At 56.8% G+C, this 16,488-nt stretch overlaps 1 protein-coding gene across 1 annotated transcript; it reads right to left on the bottom strand.

Moving 5' to 3' along the window:
- Positions 1-2,200: 2,200 nt before the first annotated feature.
- Cbx4 (chromobox 4) lies at positions 2,201-8,333 on the bottom strand. Its single transcript, XM_041635808.1, has 5 exons — positions 8,038-8,333; positions 7,851-7,894; positions 6,660-6,725; positions 4,572-4,638; positions 2,201-4,349 (listed from the first exon to the last, which is right to left on the bottom strand). Exons 1-5 carry the CDS (start codon positions 8,104-8,106, stop codon positions 2,937-2,939), a joined length of 1,659 nt encoding a protein of 552 aa, XP_041491742.1. The 5' UTR covers positions 8,107-8,333; the 3' UTR covers positions 2,201-2,936.
- Positions 8,334-16,488: the final 8,155 nt, after the last annotated feature.

Here is a 16,488-nt window from a genome sequence, read left to right as displayed (position 1 = left end):
TTGAATTCTCTCCCTCAAAGAGAGGGTTTGGGACCCTGTTGTTTATAAAGTGCTGGAGAGGGCTGGACCTTCTGAATCCTCCCTGCCTGAATGCCCTTGGAGGAGGAACTCTTGTCAGGGCCCTGAACTCTGTTTCTGTGCCTTGGACATGTCTTCTAAGACCAGTGCCAAGGGCTCAGAGGGCAGAGTCCTAGGAAGCCTCTCTGCAGGATTGGTCAGTTTGGTTCCAGAATAAACACAAGAACCAGGCAATGTCACCAGGATGTCAAGCCTGTGTCATAGAGAGCTGTCCTCTTGGGGACAACGTAGGCCGAGTTAGGCCAAGTTGCCTACTTAGATGACACGTGGGACATACAAGAAACTCAGTAAATGACAAACTCTGTCCCTTTGGGGACAGATCGGGGTCTTGGCAACCAGGCTGGGCACCTTAACTACTCCCTTGGACCTCTACACCACTGTTTACATCTGGTCCAGATTTGCCCAGATCACCCCAAAGACAAGGCTTCCATACCCAGCTTCCAAGGCTCCAGGGCACCTGCAGACCAGGCTTTTCCGGAAAAGTAGTGGACCAGTGTCCGTCCCTGTCTTCTAGGAGTACCATCTTCTGCCTTTTCTCTCCTCTCCCCAGGCGGGGCGGGGAGGGGGGGCACACTGACTACCAAGGCACCACCACTGCAGACCTGCTGAGGAGTGCCCGCAGCATCCGGGAGTTTTCAGTTCTCATGAACTGGAAAAGCAGGGACTGAGGTTCCTGCCTGGCACGGGCCTTTGTGCACCCGCTAGTGAAGGACAGGCCCAATTCTAGCGCTGAGCAGGCGGGTTGCCAGAAGCAAGATCAGCCTCCTCCGCTCACAGGGTGGCAAAGGGCGTTCATTACAGAGGGGAGGGGTGTTTAACTCACTCTGAGGGGGGCTCCCGGGGATGGGGTAGTGGGAGGGACAATTCACAAAAGCCGGGGCTACAAACTCCCAAAGGCTTAAAAAAAAAAAAAGCGGCTCCCTCCCCCTCCTCCCCTCCCCCGCCCCGTACCCCTCCCCCAGCCCAGCCGCTGATGGCCTGCAGCCAACACTGGCCACTCTGCACATCCAGCCTCCCGCCCTCTCGGCCTTCCTCTCCATCTCCCCCAGCCTTCCCAACTCTGCCCCTCAAGCTACCTCAGCACGCGCGCTTGCACACACACACACACACACACACACACACACACACACACACGCTGAACCATGCTGTCATCTTCCACCCTGGTGCCACTTTAGGCTCGGCTCTGGTTCCGGACCCGGGCTTTGCAAACTGGGAGAGTTCTGGAGCTCTCTAGATCCCCAGGCCCGAGGCCCCAGGGCCTGCTTAGCCACGGAACCAGGAGAAAGATAGCTGTGTCTGCAGAAAGTCGGCCGCTGGTGGTGGCTTCCTGGCCCGCTGAGCCGCACCCCTAGCCTAGGGGCCATTAACCCCTTTCTTCCCTCTTCCCACCACATCTAGCACCTCAGTCTTGCCACCACCAAGGAGATGAGCAACCAGTGCCAGCTCATGCAGCTAAGGAAGTGAGGGTGTTAGACCAGACTCAGCCCGCCTGTCACCCCCTCCCGATAAGGCCCTTGGTCCCCCACAAAGCCATTCACTTGCTCCAGCAGTGGCCTTTGGCCTGGTGGTTTCCGGGGAGAGAGCCTGGCAGAGAAAGGGCCTCCGCTACTTCCTTGGAGGGGCGGGGCCGACAGTGTGTGTGGTGGGAGATGGGACAGGGTCCTACAGAGTAGGGTCCGCTCCACTAGTATCCTGGTCCATGACAGGGAAGGTTAAGGAACTTTCAGTCTCTCTAGGACCTGGCTTGGGGTGATCCCCAGTCTGAGAAACAAGATCCAGGAAGCGGGGGGTACACCAATTCATCACCCCTGCCTGCACCCCTCCTCCACAACCCCAACCCGGACTTCGAAGAGTTTGCCAGGTAGATGGGCATCACCAGCCAGAAAGTTCTAGGGACTAGGGTGCCTCTTCCCCCACCCCAGTCTTCCAATCCAGCCCCTCTCAACTCTCCCACACCGTGTCACCAAAGAGGGTGCCTCTCTGGAGACACCAGACCCCATATTTGGCTTGAGCAAAGGCTTAGCTCAAGGACAACAGGCTTTCTCCATGTGATCTAGGCAGAAGTGGGGTCCCCAACGTCCCAAGTCCCCGACTGAGCTAATCTCGGACATCATATCGCACCTTCAACATTTCCATTTAATATTTACATTCAAGCAGGTAATAATTGGAAGCTTATAGTTCAGACATTTCTATAGCAGCAGGTTCTAGAGAGCTCTTTAGCCTTTTTAACAAACTTTTTTTTTTGCACATAGAAACAACACACCCATGTGTACAGTATCAAAAAATATATACCAAGGTTACTGGTGTTGCAGTTCCTGGAGAGGAGGAAATGAAATCGAAATACTGGATGAAGGGAGAAGGCCAACTGAAAAGAGTTTGTCTGATATAGAATATAACATGATCTAGAGGAACCTCCATAAATCTAGGTTTTTATATTTCAATATATAAATACCTACAAATAAATATATATATATATATTTATATATATATCAGCCCGAAAGGGGGTAGGGGTTGGTCGGGCTTTCTGAGCTCAAACAATACATTTCAAGAATAACACCACGTACAAACCGGGGTAGAAGTCAGCACTTGACAAGTTAGCACGGTTAAAATATAATACTATAACTCTGAGACCATCTTGGGGCTGCAGGGTCAGTTCTGGAGGTCCATGGGGAGGGCTCGGGGTCTCCTATAGGGAAGGGGAGGTGGCGGCAAGACCGCAGGCACCGAGTGGACAACTCGAGTAATCGGGATCCCAGGGAGTGAGCAGAGAGCCCTGGCCAGGCAGCTGGGGGGTCTTCTCCTTGGGAGCCTCTGCGAGATTGCAGGCGCTGAGACCCAATGGGTGCGACACCTTCCCACTACACCGTTACGTACTCCTTGAAAGTGACCGTGAGGCAGTTCGCCGTGACGTCAGTGATAATTATATTCCCAAAGAAGGGCTTGAATTCGCTCAGGGGCTCCGCGGGCTCGTCCTGGGCCTCTGCCGGAGGCTTCTCTGCTGCAGTGGCCGGCGCCACTACTGCCGCCACCGCCGGAGCCTCAGGCTTCACCTGAAGAGAGCTGGGGGGTTCCCCAGCATCGCTACGCATCTTGACACAGCGCAAGTCTATGGGCTCATCCAGGTCTGAGTCCAACAGGATGACCTCGGGCTGCGGCAGAGACGTTGCAGTGGGGGACATGTTGACGTTGACTGGGTGTTCGGAGGCTGGGCTGCCACTCAGGCAGGTCGGCGTGCTGATGCTGCGGGCTGTCAACCGCTTCTTGCAGGGCTCACGCTCGCCATGGGTCTCAGAGAGGCAGCGCTTGCGCGCATGGGAGAGGTTCAGGCCCACCGTGTGGTGGTGGTGATGGTGGTGGTGGTGGTGATGGTGGGTGGGTGGGTGTGAGCTCCTGGCTGGGTCCCAGGCCAGCAGGTCTGGCTTGGTAGTGAGCTGCAGCGGCTGCTCAGCAAAGGCCTCCTTGGTTGGGGAGAGCTTTCGGGACCCTAGGTCCTGGGGCTGAGGGTCCCCCGACACCAGAGCCTCCTCCTCCCTGCGTTTGCAGGGCACTTCTGTTTTCTTCTCCTCAGCAACACCGGTGGCCTTTTTAAAAGTCCTGTCGGCCTGGGGATGGCGCTCCTCGGCAGCACGTTTCTTGTGGCTGGGGGAGCGCGACTCGCCCTCGGCTGCCTCACCCGACTTTATCTTCACCGCCTGCATTCCGTTCTCCATATACTTGCTCATCACGATCACGATGCGCCCGTTCTTGTTCTTGTTCTTGACGATTTTCATCTTGCCCCCAATGCCATTTCCGGTCACTGCCTCCTTAGGGGCTGGTGTCAAACCGTTGGGAGGGCCTTTTTCCGAGCCCTTGCCTGGAGCTCCTGCCCCTCCCCCCAGGGGCTTCACTGCCCCGAGGTAGCCTTTGGCTGCAGCTCCGTGGGCCCACTTGTCAGGAGGGTGGCTCTTGGCGCCCAGGTCTGGGCAGGTGGGGCTGGGTGCCTCCTTGTGGCCACCCTGGTACTGCAGGTCGTACATTTTGGGGTCTGGCTGGTAGGGGTGGTGCTTTTTGCTGTTTAGCTGGTAGTAGTACTTGCCGCTCTTCCCTGGTGGCGGTGGTTTACCCGATCTTTCCTTGCTATGCGGCTGGTACTGGTGGTGCTTCTTGCTGTTGAGCTCATACTGGTGGGCCTGGCCCTTGCCCTGTGTGCCCAATTCCAGCTTGGCACGGTTGTCAGCGGAGGAGTCTTGAAGCCCCGTCAGGACATTGGAGCGGCGGGCAAAGGTGGGTACCTAAGGGGGAGAAAAGAGAAAAGAGGGGAAAGGTTGGCCCTATAGCATGCCGGGAACATCAGGAATGCTCCAGCTCCCACAGGTGGAAACTGCATCATAAGGGGTGGGGCCAGGAGTTCTATAAGAAATTAAGTGTAATTGGGGTGCTCCCTCCAGGAACTTTAAGTAATTTGGGGAGCAAGGTCCAGGGAAGGGCTTGTACTGGGATCCCAAAGTATTCACCTGCACCACCAGCGGTTTGGGCTTGGGCCCTCTCTTTCGATATCCCATCAGCTGCTCCTGCCGCTCCCTGGGGAGGGAACAGGGTCGCAAGGTTAGTATCCTGGCTTCCCTGAGGTCTATAGCACCCTGTTCCCCACACCTCCTTCCTTGTGCTACTGAAAGGAAGGAACCAGCTGGAGGCAGAAGGTGGCCAATGTTGTCAGGTGGGCACCTTCCTTGAAGTCCCACCCTTACTTCATCTGCTGAAGAGGTCCCACACCCCCTCACATGTAAATCTTCTCCTTCCTCCCTCCCCCCCATCCCAAATGCTGCAACCCAGGCTTTGTATCCAGAAGGCTGCTGCTTGGAGCTGACTCGCCAAGCTTGGGCAGAACTTTGGGTCGGGGCATGCTCTTCAGACACATTGCTAGGTTTGGGAGTGCAAGGAATAGGAGGTGTGCGCTGACCTCCTGGTCCTTCCTGGTCAGAAGTGTGGATGCTAACTGTCTCATTAAGACTCAGATAAAGAGGGCCGCCAGTTGAAGGGAGGACTCCTTTTCTCAAAAGGCCAGGCATCAAAAGCAGAGGAACTGCGCCCTTGTTTACGTAGCGGCAAATAAGCCAATTAGGGGCTGGGGATGACTCGGAGGCCAGGGTCAAGCCAGGTTCTCAGCCACCTGGTGATCCAAACGTGGCACAATTCCCCCCTCCCATGAGCCAGTGGGTGGGGCAGGGGTGGCTAGTAGAAGGACCGCCTCCTTTTAGAAGAGCAAGATCCTTTCCACGCGGATTTCCAAATTATCACTACAGGTCAAGGGTAGGGGAGCACTGGTCACTATTACCAGGCTTCGCTTGGTCTGGCCACCTAAGGAGTGATCGACTGTCCCAGGCACTATCCAGTCCTCCAGGATTCTACCACCCCTCCAAAGTTGTCAGATTCGGGATCACAGAGCCCACTCTTCAGCGACCCGAGTTGCCATCCCCACCCCCAAAGCCCCTGGGCCAACCCGGGGGAGTTCTGCCATGCCCTGGGGCTGAGTTGGGGTCTGATTCCGAAGTTGCACGGCATTGCAACAGCCTGGATTATAATTCTTCGGGGACCCATTATGCAACATGGCATCAGCCGCTGACATGGTTACAGGGTGGTGAAGTCCCAGGTGAAGTCGGGTCAGGTTCCCTGTCTTACACCCCCTGTGTCCCGGGAAAGCATCTTTAGCTCTCGGGATCTAGAGTTTACAGTTTTAGCGGCAAATGCGCCACAGGAAATACTTCAAAATAAAAGGATAGAAGGCTGTGGGGTGGCGCGGTTCTGAGGACTCTTTCCCCTCCTCCACGCTCTTCCCCCTCTACCCTCTCCGAAACAGAGAACCACAGCTACCAGTGGTGAATCCAGCTGCAGCAGCTGCAGCGTGGCATCTGTCTGCAGGAGGATGGGCACCCCACCCCACCCCCAACCACCAGGCAGCGCTCACTCATGCCCTCGGGCCAACCTACCCCTGACCTGATAGGGCAACTTGCTCCACCAAATACAGCAAAGAGGGTTGTAAGAGCTCAGGCTCCAGGCAAGCATCAATTCCCCTACACCCCCAGCTCTCCGGGGGTCGAGGGCGTAAGGCCCCGTCAACTTTTATTCGGCTGCCAAGAGGTTAAGTTCAGTTCCATGACGTCTGGGGCGGTTTCACAATGCCAGCTCCTTCAGAGCTGCCCCGGGAGGTGCCCGTGCCAAGCGGGCAGTGGCTGCAGGAAAGCAACACCTAAGCTCCGGGGGTGGGGCTCTAAGGTTGCCATGGGAGGGGGCCACGGGGATTCAGGCACAGCTTGGAGTTTTCCAGGGCAGCACCAGGGTCATCCACACTCTTGCAGCAGTTTCTCCAAAACACAAGCCTACCTTCCTCGGCCCTACCCTGCCCCCACTCCCAAGCTGCAGCAACCGCCAAGGACACTGGTTAGAGAAGTCCAGGCCGCAGCCTTGCCCACCCGGGTTTGCTGGGGGTGGGGCTCCTGCATGCCCCCTCCCATCCCTTCCCCCCCTATTACTGCGACTAGTCATCCACTTTACTATCCCCACCTATGGCCAGGGCAGCAGGCTGCTAAGGAAGGGATGCTCACCTGTTCTGGAAGGCGATCAGCAGCCGGGGATCCAAGATGTTCTCTTCTGGTTCCCACGTGTTATATCTTGCAAGTAAAAGAGGAGGGGGGAAACGGTGTAAAAAAAAAAGAGGGGGGCCGGTTGGGGAATGACATAAGGCCCTATGTGGTTTCCTGGGCCAAAAGCTGTGATCTGGAGGGTAGACAGTAGGTTTCTGAAGGCCTAACTCGGTTCTTGGTCCCCCCCCCCAAATGAAAATAAACACACAACGGCAGGAAGAAAGCGGGTGTGGAAAATGAAACTCGCAGTTTATTTGGTAGTCATCAAGAATTCTAAGCATGTTACTGCGACGTGTTCCAAGGCCACTGTCCTCACCAGAGACCCTTTGAGCAAATCAGTCCCAATGCAAAGTCGCAAGCAGTCCCCTCCTATCCCCAGCCTGAGTCTCCACTAGGGCTTCAACCGGTCTGCACTGAACCCCTAGTCCGATAACCCACAGTCCAGCGGCCCCCCCACACCCCCTCGAGGCCCAGAAGACCGCTGTCACTGACAAGCAAACCCCAAATACTCAGCAGTGCAAAAATATGCCTCTCTCTCTGAGTGTGTGTGTGTGTGTGTATGTGTGTGTGTGTGTGTGTATGTGTGTGTGTGCCTGCGCCAGTCTCCATCCGGTGCCTTCGCATTTCAAATTAAAGAAAAAATTCCCCTCCGAAAGAGCTGCAGTGACAGTTCCCAACATTTTCTGCCTTTTTTCTTCCCTATCCTGCACCACCAGGAGGGAGGACGCACACAATTGCATTTTCGTCGCTTTTTAATTTTTTTTTTTTTTTTTTTTGGTTTTGCAATATGGAGACGTTCGGTGGAGGGAAAGGGGAAAGGAGCCATTTTCTGCTGCACATCAGTCAGTGCCTGCGCCCTCCCTCCCTCCGCCGGCCTCCCGGGCTCGGCCCCGCGTCTCTCCAGCTCCTCCGGCTCCTTTTAGCGCATAAATTAGTGATGGCATTTCCCGGAGAGCGGAGCACAACACAGGGCGCCCGGCTCAGGCTCGGCGGCTCGGCTTCCCAGTGCCTGCCACCGACTTCCCCACCCCCTCCTCCCTCCACCCCACCTCCACCCCGCCTCCCGTCCGCTCCCCTACCACCCCACCAGCTACACGGGTCCGCCGGCCTGGGGGCCCCGTGCCCTGGCACTCGGCCCCAGCCGCCACTTACTTGGGGGACCAGCCTCTCCATTTCACCAGATACTCCACTCTACCCTGTGGGGGGGGGGGGGGGGAGAGACAGCACTCCATCAGCTTCCGCGGGATCCCCGGCTCCGGCCCGCAGTCTCCCCACCCCCTCCGCGCCTCTCGCTCGCTGCTCCCGCGCCTCGGCGCCGCCACCCGCGCGCCACCCCTACCTTGCGGATCCGCTTCTTCTCGATGCTCTCCACCGCGAAGACGTGCTCGCCAACAGCTGGCAGCTCCATGGCCGAGTCCGAGCGCGCCGGGACGCGAGCGGCCGGTGCGGCTGCAGACACAGCTGGCTCCCGCAGGCGCCCCGATGTGGTCCTGCGCAGGCACCTCGCCACACGCTCTGCCCCCGCCGCCTCTACTCGCCCCTCAGCAGCCTGGCTGCCACCGCTGCCCGCACCAGCCGGCTCTCTGCTCGCACTCGCACAGACAACTGAGCCCGGGCCGCCGCTGCACGAGAACTCATGCAAATCCCGGACGTCAGCGGGCGGGGCCTCGCAGGGCCCAGCTCGGCGTCAGGGGGCGGGCCGCGCCTCGGATTGGCGCAGCCCGGCCTACCGGAGGCCCCCGGCCTGGGCGGCAGGGGGAGGAGGAGGGCGCAGGAGGAGGCAGGGGAGGAGGAGGGTGCGGGGAGGTGCAGGGGAGGGATCTGCGAGCTGGGAAAGTGAGCTGGGGCCGCGGAGGAGAGGTGTGTCTGCCTAGGCGCCCAGGGTGGGCACCTCGGCTGGACCTACCTTGATCCGCAGCTAGACACTTGGGCCTCTCCCCAGCCCATCCTCGGCCGCTGGTTCTCGGTGTACGCGGCCCGGCCCGGGGATTCCTGCTGGGGGCCACAGAAGCATTCACTGCACTTTACAGTTGCCACCAACTACACCCCGTCCGAGCGTCTAGAGGCACAAGGGAATCTCCGGCAGGGGGCAGAATCGGGGTGGGGACAGATCGCGCCCCCACCCTTGGTGCCCACCGCCCCGCCCCGTCAGGCTCCAGGCATTTAGGAAGGCGAGGTAGGGAGAGAAAGAGCGAGAAGACTGAGGACTTGGGTGAGACAAGGAGCACGGAGAGTCAAGGACAGGGACAAAGGAGCAGCTGCCCCCTCCCCGCATTAGAACTCGAGAACCTCAGCAGAAAGGGGAGCTGAATCCGATCCACCCAGCATTCTGAACGACTTCTAATTTACACTTGGCCCACTCATTCGCGGGGAAGGGGCAGTTTCTAGCAAGCCCCCAAAATGAGAGAGGCTGGGATGACAGAGACAAGCAGAGAGAGAGAGAGAGAGAGAGAGAGAGAGAGAGAGAGGACATGGGATGTATGAGTCTACCTGGAGGCCCAAGCGGACTTCGTGGGGGTTCATGGGATTCCAGAAAGGGCCTCAAAAGAGAGTGGAGAGGATCGAGAAGAAGCTGAGGCTAAAATGTGGTGGATGAGTGGACCGCGAGAAGAGAAGGAGAAATGGAATGGCCAGGGAACCACATATTCTTCATGAATTCCTGTCCCCTAGTGTCTGACAGCCAAGCCCTGCTGACGCGGCCATTGGAGCTCAGGAGTGTGAAGTTTAGCACCTCGGAGCCTGGCCAGCCAGCACGTTCAGGGGTGTTCAGTCCTAGCGTCCGGCTGGGGGAGCTGCTGCGCCAGACGTGACCTTCTGAGGGCGCCACCGTTGGGCCCGCGCGATCTGTGGGGTCGCAGTGGGTAGACCTGACAGGGAGCATGCCATTCTAAGTGGGAGAGGCAAGGGTGCGCCTGGCCTGCCGTGTGTCCGGGCCCCAGCTCAGGGCTCCTGAAGGACATGGAGCAGGAAGCTTGCGCAATCCCTTGGCTGAGCGTTCACAGAGACAGAAAAAGCGCAAAAGAGGAGAGTGGATCGAGGGAGGGGGAGGGCAAGGAGCCATCCAAGTCTCTGTCCCTGCTTTTATTGCGACCCAGAATGCCTGGTGAGGACACCGGGGAGGTGATTTGGGGAGGGCCAGATGCAGAAGAGAACCCCCAAAGCCTGCCAGGGCTCGTGTTCTTCCAGGAATCTAGGAGAAGTCTGCAGACCGTTTGGTGTTGCACACACACGTTGACTCCATGCACCTCCACTTTGCAATACCCGGGCTTGGGCTGTTGCTTAGCGGCAGCTGTCTGGGTGTTTACTCTCTAAGGAATGTTGGGATGGAGGGTCGTCTTCTGGAGGCAATAGAGAGGGGCTCACTGTGCGTCGACTGGTCTAACTATTCTGAGGCCCAAATCTAAGAGTTCCTAAGAAGAGAAGAACCGCAAGACGGGATGTGGGTGATCACCCTCGCCCCAGCTCTTGGGGCTGGAGGGGCACTGGAAAAGGGCCACCCCCTCCTGTATTTGGATGTTCCCTCTGCCTCTAAGGTGCCTAACGTGTGCTTAAGAGAAACTGGTTGTGGGACAGCTCGGTCAGAAAAAGAGGGGTCCTCGAGGTCACTTGGTGTAGATCTGTCGACCAACCGCACCCACTCATGCTTAAGTTGCCCAGATCGTCTGCACAGTCCATCATTCGGGAGATTTGCAGCAACCTTGTGTAGGCCAGTCCCTCTGTCTGGGAAACTGAGTTTCCCGACATTGCCGGTCTCTGTACTCGAAAATCCCCAGGAAAATCTGTTTACTCTGGGTGTTTCCGCACAGCCCAGAACCCGGGCTCAGGGGAGGGCAGACAGCCGATGCAGCCTTCCCGCCACCAGGGGCGTTGGGCTGTGTGGCAGCCTGTTTGGCTGGTTGGGTCCAGGGGCCCCCAGGGGCCCAGATGTGGTCCTTAGGGGCCACTGAGGGAAACTTGCTGCTCAGACGCGGAGTTTGCGCAGAAAGCACTCTGCAGGCTGGGGAAGAAGAGCTAGCGCTCTCTGGCACAGAGACTCTTTTCTGGAGTTGCATATGGTCTTGCGAGAGGAACCTCCAAACTCCCTTAACAGCGAAAGGGGCCGCCTGGAATCACCTCAGGCGCCGAATGCCAACCGCCACTCCCGGGGCCTCCACAAGCCAGTTCTGAAGGTGCCTGAAACACAGAAATACCCGCCAGTATTTCTCTCTGCTATTTACCCCCGTGGGGGCTCCGATCCCTGTCCTAACCATAAGGCGGGTCCTATACCATTCCTCATCTGACAGCTGGCATAGGGGCAGCTCAGATCCACCAGCACGACTAGAAGGCTGGGGGGTTGGCCGGAGAGAAGCCCAGGGGCAGCCATGAGGTCACTTGATGTGCCCAAGTCCTTCTTAGAAAGCCTCCCCTGGGGCGGCCCCTACCTTTCCACACCCTGTCTTGGCCCCTGAGAGGAAATCACAGGAGAGACTGACTCCAAACCCGGGATTCCCAGAGCCTTCTCCTTGGGGCCCCTGTCCTCAACGGGAATGCCCGGGGGCCCCACGGGAACCTTTATAAGATTCCTTAATTCAGTGAATTTGACACCGCCCCCTTCCAAACAAGGTGGGTAGTTCGGTCGTCTGTCTCCGCTGGGAAACAGAAGCCCTCCTAATACCACCGTCTGCTGGGGCCCCTAGGGGCCTTCAGGGGCCCCAAGAGAGGAACAATGTTCCTTCGTCCAGTTGTAGGCTCATAGGGCAAAGGAACAGACTCCTGAGAAGCCGGGAACTTTTTAATGACTGAAGTTTGGAGAAAGGTTACTGAGAATCCAGTCTTGGAACAGGCGTGACCCGCGCCGACCGGGGGGGAAAATAAACTTCTTAAAGGAGCCGTCTTGGTGAATGGGTTCTCCGCCCAAGGGAGTTTGGCACCGTTGCTCCCTGACCCCAACTCTCGCCTCTGTTGGGAAGAGGGAGCCTGAGGCTTCCCGGACTAGCTGCTCCGGGTGGATTTCAGACAGCTGAGGGGATTTCAGTGGGAATGGCTACCAAACTGCAAGGGCTCCTTTCCCTGCCACGTCCTTAGTAGGGAAATCGTCTTTGACTCGAGCGCTGACGTTGGTGAAACTGTTTTTAAGCGACAGCTTAGCTTAGGGGGAGCTGACCCGGTGAGGCTGCTGGGGAGGAGGGGGGAGCCTGGCAGCATTCCTTCCCCTGCACGCTACAGGAAGAGCGGCTTTGTTTATCAGGGATCCCCTCAGCGCGTCTCCCCACCCCCATTTTTGCCCTCTGTCAGTCACACCACCCGCGAAAGATTTGTTTTCATTTGAACCACGAAGCCCCCGACGTCCCCAGGTTCCACTCCAAGAATTGTGTGGTACTGGAGTCAGGGGTCCAAGATAGGCTAGGGCTAGCAGTGTCCATGGGTGGGGCCACGGGCCCAGAGTGCCGGGGCATCGAGGCGGTGGCCCTTTGGCAGGACCTGGGTATCCTCGGGGCCACAGAGGCCCAGCAGGGCTGTGCCTCTGCATTGCGGCACGCCGGGGTCGCGGGGCGCCGAAGCGAGACGCGTGGGGAACTGCGACGTCCGCTGGCCCATTTTCTCCCAACATCAGGCGGCAGCCTCAGGCTGGCCTGGAGAAGCCCACCCGCCCCCCGCCCCATGCTCAGTCGCGAGGCTTCGCCGGCCTGGAGATCCGCGCCCCCGGGACCATATTTCATATATGATCTTTGGAGCCGACACAACCGCCCGCCGCTGCTGCCAGCACGCGCGCACAACGGCCTCGGCGAAACGTGTGCTTTTTATTTGGGTTTCGTTAGCCCAAGGCCTGTCCGAGGGTTCCCTCTGGCCTGGAGGTGCGCCCTGACACACCCACCCCTTACATTTTGCTCCCGGGTGCCCCCCGTCGCGCGTGCAAACCCAGCGGGGCCCACACACAGGCCAGATTTCTTTCTTCCTTTTTTTTTTCCTTTCCCCAACCAGAGCTAGCTGCTGCAGCCAGCCCCGGAATGAAATGAAAATCGCTCCGGCGGACCCCGAAGTGATCGTCAGCCGAGGCACCACCGCCTCCCTGCCCCCACCCGCCTCCCCTGCTCCAGCCTCGCGGCGTGCACAGGGCTCTGCGCGCGCCCGAGGGGGTATTTGGAGCCAGGGTGGGAGAAGAGGGGGTGCCGGGCGCGGCAGGCAGAGTAGCTGAGCTCGCTTTCGTCTGGTTCCCCCAAAACCCGGGGCAGAGGGGCGGGTCGGATCGGAAGGGCCAGGCGGGTCTCCGCCTCCCGGGCTGGCCTGGAGCCCGGTCTGGCCGCGGCCCGGAACCGCGAGGACGCTGTTCTGAGGCCGCGTCCTGCGCAGCCCGAGCGGGGGAAGGGGCGGAGGCGAAGGCTGGGAGCCCGGGCTGCGCGTCGCTGCCAGCCGATCGATCCCCTGGGGCGGGAGCGCCGCTAGCTACGCTGAACACCTGGGGGTGGGGGGTGGGGTTGTCCCTGAAGGACCAAGGACCGAACAGAGACCGTGGTTGGGATCTTATGGCGTTGAATGGCGGATGGTAGGGCCCAGCCTGCTGCCTGGCCTGCGCATAACGCCTTGGGCACTCCCCCATCCCCAAATTCTACTTTGTGTTTGTCGAAAAGGGCTTTGGACACTTCTACAACCTAATCTGACCCCGGTGCAACGTCGTTCTTCCTTGTGGAGTGCCCCCCCCCACCAACCTGGGTCCGGGCCCCACCCCCACGCGCGTTCGACGAAGTCGTAGGACGTGGTGGCCCAGTCCAATCATCTGGCCCTCCGGAATCCTGAAATGTGTGGGTGTCCCATTGGTTCTACCTCCAGAAAGAGAACCTCGGTCAGGAAGTCCCCTTTCCCAGTTCATTTCACAAAGATGTTTTCCTCGGTGGTCCCTGAGGACTCCTGGGACATCCGTTTGGCCCCTCACCTGCAGCTCCAGGGCTCATTCCTGCGAGCTGGGGCAGGGGTGCAGAGAGGCCTGCACTTGCTGAGCCCTCCCCTAGGGGGCGGGCTCCTCCCGGGCTGGCCCCAGGCTCTGAGACTGCCCCTGCAGTCCTTAAGCCTCTTTGAGGGTCTGCTGGGCCCTGTGTGCGCCTCTCTGATGCTGGGGTAGCTGAGGGGTCTTCGAGTGAGCGCCCTGCCTCCTGTGCTCCACCCCGCCGCCTTTGTACTCCTAAGCCTTCGGATAGAAACTACCGTCTTCTGAGGGACTTTGAACCCTAGGAGCCCCTGAACACCCAGGACTAAACATATCGTAGGTGAGGGCCATTGTTTCGCCTGAGAGGCCCCAGGGCAGTGACCTTCCAGAGTCTCCAGAGTCTCCTGAGAGGCAAGCATTGTTAAACTGAAAGCATTTTAAAGAAAACCAATGCACCACAGCACCCCTTGTTCTGTTCGCAAAAGAACTAGGAAGAAGCAGAAGGCTCCTGAGGGGAACCACCCTTGCAGCCAGAGGTGGGGTCTTGCGTAAACTAGAAAAGGTTAGCTCGTAAATAAACGCCGTTCTCAAAGAAACCCGGAAGGCTGTGGTGGCACTTATCTCTAATTTCAGCAGTTGGAAATTGAGGCTAGGTGATCTGGAAGTTCAAAGTCAGCCTGGACCATGTGAGACTCCATCTCAAAAATAAAGTGCCTCTATTTTCCCTACCAATGGCTGCTTCCTGCTGGCTGTTATTGAGACCAATGTTCCAAGAGATACTCTAGGTAGGGGGAGGTGACCCCAAGACTTACATGAAGATAATAACCTCCAGAAGGATATGAGCGGGCCAGACTTTGTCTCTTTTACGGTTTTTATTTGTTTTGAGGCAAGGCCTTATGACGGCTACAAATACCTAATCCACTGGCCTCCACCTCCTGAGTGCTAGTGTTACAGGCCTGGATCATCATATCCAGCTACGGATTATGTCTTGCATATTATTTATAGTCACTGGGTGGCCTTCTAGATAAAGCTCCTCCCCTAGTCATTGGCTGGAGGAAATCCTGTGAGTGTAGCTGAGTGTGGTTGAGAAAGGCGCGGACCTGCGTGGAGGTCTCCGTTTCTGGGGCAGTGTCCACTCTGCCTAGGGAGCTCTGAAAATATTTTCATTTCCTTTCTTTTCTTTTTTTTTTTTCCCAGACACGGTCTCCTGTAGCCCAACAAGACCTCAAACTATGCAGCTGAGGATGATCTTGAACTCCGGATGATCCTGCCTTTGCCTCCTGAGTGCTGGGATTACAGGCATGTGCCACCATATTAGATTTGGGGCAATGTTCAGGATCAAATCCAGGTATGCATGCTAGGAGAGCACTCACCAGCTGAGCTACATACTCAGTCTTAATTTCTTTTATTTTTTCTTTTACTTGCTTGTTTGTTTTTTATTTGTTTTTTTGTTTTTGTCTGTTTGTTTTGAGACAGGGTTTCTCTGTGTTAACAGTCCTGGCTATCCTGGAACTAGCTCTGTACACCAGGCTGGCCTTGAACTCACAGAGATCTACTGGCCTCTGCCTCTCTAGTGCTGGGATTAAAAGTATGCGCCACCACCATCTAGCCTGTTTGTGTTTTGTTTTGTTGAGACAAGTTCTTGCTAGGTAGCCTCAGCTAGCCTGGAACTCCCCATGTAGAACAGCTGGCTTTGAACTCACAGAGATCTTCCTGCCTTTAATCTCCCCCTGAGTGCTGGGATTAAAGTGTGTGTCACTACACTTTCATAATTGGTCATAAATGGGTCATAATTTATTTTTAAAAATTATATATTTAAAATTTGTGGCGATCTCAACATGATGGTCCATGCTTGCAATCCCAGCTACTCAGGAGGCTGAGCCAGGAAAATCTTTTTAGTTTGCTTTCTTTTATGTGTGTGTGCCTAGGTATATGTATATGAACGTTCTCTGCCCACAAAGGCCAGAGGAGGAGCCCCTTCAGCTGAAGTTACAGGAAGTTGTGGGTTCTTGATAAGGGACCTTAACCCTCGTGCTCTGGAAAAGGAGCATCTGTTTCTTAATCACCAAGCCATCTCTCCATTCCCTGAGGCAGGAGACTCTCAATCCCCACCTCAGACAGGGTTTCTCTGTGTATCCCTGTGACTCCTGGAACTCACTCTATAAACCAGGCTGGCCTAGAACTCAGAGATTCTCCTGCATCACCCACCTGAGTGCTGGCATTAAAAGTGTGCACCACCACCGCCCTTCGAGAATCTTAACAAGGCCAGTCTTGGTCACTAGACATCTGTTATAAAAATAATGAAATAAACACACACAGACACACACACACACACACACACGTGAACCACTAGGCTGAGGACGTGGCTCAGTGGCAAAGCACTTCCAGCACATAGGAGTCCCTGCATTCCATCCTGGCTGTGGAAAAAATGTGGTAAAATATATAAAACATAAACTTTACCATCCTCATTTTCCAATGCACAGTTAGCTATGCCAAGCTGATGCACACTGTTCAGCGGGCTTCTCCGTGCTCTTGTAGAGGCTTTCATTTCCCCACGCAGAAACCCTGTCTTCATCAAATACGCAGGGTCTCCTCCTACTCCTCTTTGAAGCCCCCATTCTTCCTATCCTCTGTGAACCTGACTATTTTGAAAGATTTCTTTTAGCTTGCATGCGTTTTCCTGTATGTGGTATGTTTGGTGTGGGGTGTGTATATGTGTGTGTGTCTGTGCTGTATGTGTGTGTTTCTGCGCACACACGCACACACACCAGACTTGGTATCTTTGGAGGTAGGAAGAAGGAATTGGATCTCCTGGAACTGGAATTACGGATGATCATGAGCTTCTGTGTGGGCACTGGGATATGAACCAGGGTCTTCTGCGAGAGCGTG

The sequence above is a fragment of the Microtus oregoni genome, unplaced genomic scaffold, assembly GCF_018167655.1.
Source record: "Microtus oregoni isolate MIOR12 unplaced genomic scaffold, Mior012 000048F_ref0000485, whole genome shotgun sequence".
NCBI classification, from domain to species: Eukaryota; Metazoa; Chordata; class Mammalia; order Rodentia; family Cricetidae; genus Microtus; species Microtus oregoni.
This window is presented reverse-complemented; position numbering and strand designations above follow the sequence as displayed.